The sequence below is a fragment of the Fomitiporia mediterranea genome (assembly GCF_000271605.1).
Source record: "Fomitiporia mediterranea MF3/22 unplaced genomic scaffold FOMMEscaffold_149, whole genome shotgun sequence".
Taxonomy (NCBI): Eukaryota; Fungi; Basidiomycota; class Agaricomycetes; order Hymenochaetales; family Hymenochaetaceae; genus Fomitiporia; species Fomitiporia mediterranea.
Genome location: NW_006760534.1, coordinates 167 through 4,307, shown reverse-complemented (window position 1 = coordinate 4,307; position 4,141 = coordinate 167). Strand labels below are relative to the sequence as shown.

The 4,141-nt window shown below is 36.3% G+C and overlaps 1 protein-coding gene across 1 annotated transcript; it reads left to right on the top strand.

Annotated features, from left to right (window-relative positions):
• Positions 1-2,994: 2,994 nt before the first annotated feature.
• FOMMEDRAFT_47624 (uncharacterized protein) lies at positions 2,995-3,234 on the top strand (the record flags this gene model as incomplete). The annotated part of the gene is made up of 1 exon (XM_007272140.1): positions 2,995-3,234. A coding segment is annotated over one exon (240 nt), but the record flags the coding sequence as incomplete, so codon positions are not given.
• Between the last annotated feature and the right edge of the window lie 907 nt (positions 3,235-4,141).

The following is a 4,141-nucleotide window of genomic DNA, read 5'->3' as shown; positions in this document are numbered from 1 at the left end:
GCAACTTGTCTGGATCCTTTGAGAGAGTAATGGCAAAACAAGAGAAAGGACTATATTCAATTAGGAAGATGGAAAGTAGTTACAGGATCGAATGCAATGCCTATACTACTACTTCAAAAGCTTAGAAAGACCAAGGAAGACCCTATACAATTGAGAACCGTCATTGATCTTAGAGAGTGCAACAAGAATACTAAGAAACTATCATCTCCTTTACTAGATATTGAATCAGTATTGAGGAGAGTAGCTTCCAAGAAGTATAAATTGCTCATTGATGGCAAAGACACGTATGAACAGATTAGAATAATCCCTGAGCATGTAAACAGATTGATATTCAACACTCTGGATGGAACAATGGTTAGTAAAGTAATGCAATTAGGTGATTGTAATAACAGAGCCACCTATCAAGTGTTAATGAACCACATTTTCCAGCCTTACTTGGGTGACTGGATGGATATCTACCTAGATGACTTAGTGATTTATTCAGACACGATTGAGGATCATATGTGACATCTCAGAACTATCATTGATATATTGTGCAAGGAGAAATTCTACCTCAGTGAACATAAGATACAATTGTTCCAGAAAGAATTGAAGATACTAGGCCACATTATTGATGATCAAGGCATTAGAATGGACCCTCATAAAGTTGATTCTATTCAACAATGGAAAGTACCTACTAATAAAGATTTGTTACAAGGTTTCTTAGGATCAGTAGGGTATTTAGTACTCAATATACCTCAGTTATACATTTCTACAGGTATTTTATCAAAAATTGCAGGAGAAACTGTATTTTTCAGATGGACATTCACTGAACAGCAAGTGTTTGATCAAATAGTAAAGCTAGTATCAGATTTCAGGCATAATCACAGGATAGTATTGGACTATAGTAAGAATGCACCACCTATCAACATTGTTACAGACACTTTAGCTTTAGGAATTGGAGGAATAGTCAGCCAAGGTCATGATTGGAAAGATTCTAAGATAGTAGTGTTTTTCTCAGTGAAATTAAACCCTGTACAACAGAATTACCTAGTACACAATGTAGAATTACTAGTAGGAGTAGAAACTATGCTAAGACATAAGAATCTACTACAAGGAACACATTTCTTTTGGTATACTAATCATAGAGTGTTAGAACACATTCTAAGGTAACTAGTATTAAGTGGAAGACAAGCTAGATGGTTAGAGAAGATATCAGACTTTGATTTCACTGTAAAATACATTCTAGGCACTACAAACATTCTTGCAGACATGTTATCACACATATACTCAGGAGATTTACTAGGAACAACTTGATCTTAGTAAGAATATACACTACAACTTGATGATGATGATCTATCAAGAATTAATCAAGTCAGGAATAACATTTCACAGCTGTTAGAGATACAGGATACTGTATATATTGAGGCTAGACTAGCAGCAGTAAGGAAAACTTCACCTTGAGGATTGATTGCAAGTCGACTGCATAGTAGAAAGGCTAGATTAATTACCAGACATGCTAGAAACTCACAGACAGACCTCTAAACAGAGGGCAGGCCTGCTACAAGGACTAGAAGCCGGTTTACAATACTAGAGAATGTAGAGCAAGATCAGGAAACAGATACACACAGTGAGGTATTGGAAACACTGCCTCAGGACACTGAACAATCGGATTTGTATGAAATAAATTCACCTGTGAACATACCAGACACTAGAAGTAATATGTAAGGATACAGACATTCAGACAATGATATTAGATCAGAAATTAATGATCAGAACGTTCTAGTACTAAAGAATGCTACTAATCAACTCCAGAACTCAATTAAACTGTAGTTACCTGATATAATAGCTCAATCTTTACTGGATTTACAATTCCCAGAATGTCTCAAAGGTAGATATTATGAGGATAACTTCTTCAATCAGATATTACAAGATCTGAAGCACTTCCAGAATTTTCATGTTGAAAATGGACTCATATTTTGTTAGGAGGGTGAGAGGTACATACTTTGCATACCTAGAATTCTAATACACAACAGAAACGCTAGGGAAATTGTAATAGAGTATGCACATTCTATTTTGGCACACCTAGGACTGTGAAAGACACTTTCATACCTTAGAGAACAAGTTTGGTGGAAGGATATAATCATAGACATTAATTCCTACTGTGATTTGTGTCATACATGCAAGATCAGCAAACCTAACAATCAGAAACTGTTTGGTTTACTACAACTGCTCTCAGTACCTAATAGGCCTTGGGAAGGCATAGGAATGGACTTTGTTGGACCTTTTCCTGAATCAAAGAACTGTTTGGGACCTTTTGATATGATTTGTACAGTTATTTGTCTATTAACTGGTATGGTACACATTATTCCTACTAGGCAAACGTACAGAGCAAGAGAAATCATAGAGATAGTATTTGAAAACGTTTATAAACTGTATGGATTGCCTAATTACATTGTTAGCAACTGTGATTCCCTATTCACCAGTACGTTTTGGAGAAGATTACATGAACTTATAAGTATTAAATTGAAGCTATCAAGTGTATATCATCTACAGACTGATAGATTGACTGAGAGAATGAACAGAACAATTACTCAGATGCTCAGACAGTGTATTTCTCCTAAACAAAAGGATTGAATACATAAACTACCTATGATTGAGTATGCTATCAATACAGCAAGGTCAGAAACTACAGAATATGCACCATTCTTTCTAAATTATGGTTGGATGCTAAGAAACTTGATATGGAACAACCCCAGGAAGGATGAATATCCTGGAGTAAGGACTTACACTCAGAAAGTAAAGGATGCAATACTACAGGCACACAATACAATCCTTCAGGCAAGGGTAAAGCAAACTAGACATGCTAATAGACACAGACAACCCTCTTCATTTGAATTAAACAATCTAGTGTATGTTTCTACAAAGAACATGAATCTACTAAGACAGCAAGTAAGGAAACTAGTACCAAAGTACATAGGACCTTACAGAATAATCTGGAACACAGGAAACAAAGCATTTGAACTAGATCTACCCAGGGAAATGAGGAATCATAACATACACCCTGTATTTCATTCATTACTACTTAGGATACATGTTCCAAACAATGATAGATTATTCCCTGGAAGGGAAGTAGGACAAGTTACTGGATTAAACAATGAGAACAAGGAATGGACAGTAGATTCGATTGAAACTCATACAGGACAAGGGACTACCACTTTGTTCAAAGTACTATGGAAGTCCAGAGATCACACATGGCTACCCTATGATAAAATTGCACACCTTGAGGCCTTAAAGGAATACTTAGACATACTTGGAATTGATTCTATTGATGCACTAACTCTAGGAAAGGGAAAACTCAATACCAATGACCCTCAGGTTAGTATCAGTCTAGTAAAACATGAGGCAACCTTTCAAACACAATGCTACAGCATAGACATACAGGTAGACATATGTAAAGGCTTTAAAAACTGTGCATATAGTCACTTTACTACACATATTATGTCTACTACTCAAGAATCCATTACTCATACATTTGTATCTGCTTTTCTACAAGGCACAAATATGCCTCATCCTCCTCTACAACTCTTAGTTGGCCCTTGAGCACAACCAATCATGCAGGATTGGGTTACTCACAACTACAGTACAAGCACTGACTATGTTTTCGATCAAGAGGAGCTCAAGGAGATTGCAGCTTTCTCCAGGACTATCCACAACAATTCCCTCGACCCTACTATACAACTCCCAGAGTATTATCTTATTGTACTATGCTTGTATAACTTCCATGTTCCTTCTCATACAAGACTGAGCCTGCTACCACTGTTCCAAGACTGTGTTCAACATGCTAAGATGATACAAGTGTCCCAGGACTTTGTATACTGTAAGAACATGGCTTTGAACCAAGGTAAATACACATATATTCTACATTATATTATTACAAGTGTATGTACCTTACTGTTTTACTTAGGTGCAAAGTGTAGAGCTGAGCAAATCAACAACAGAACTACTATATTCTACTCACACAACTGTAAACATTCTCAGATTGATTCACAATTGCCCTCAATGTTCACCAATCTTACTTCAGTACTCAATATGAGTACTCTAAGCTCATTCAACACTCAAGGCATTACTCTACTGCCAAATCCACTACTTTCCACTCAAT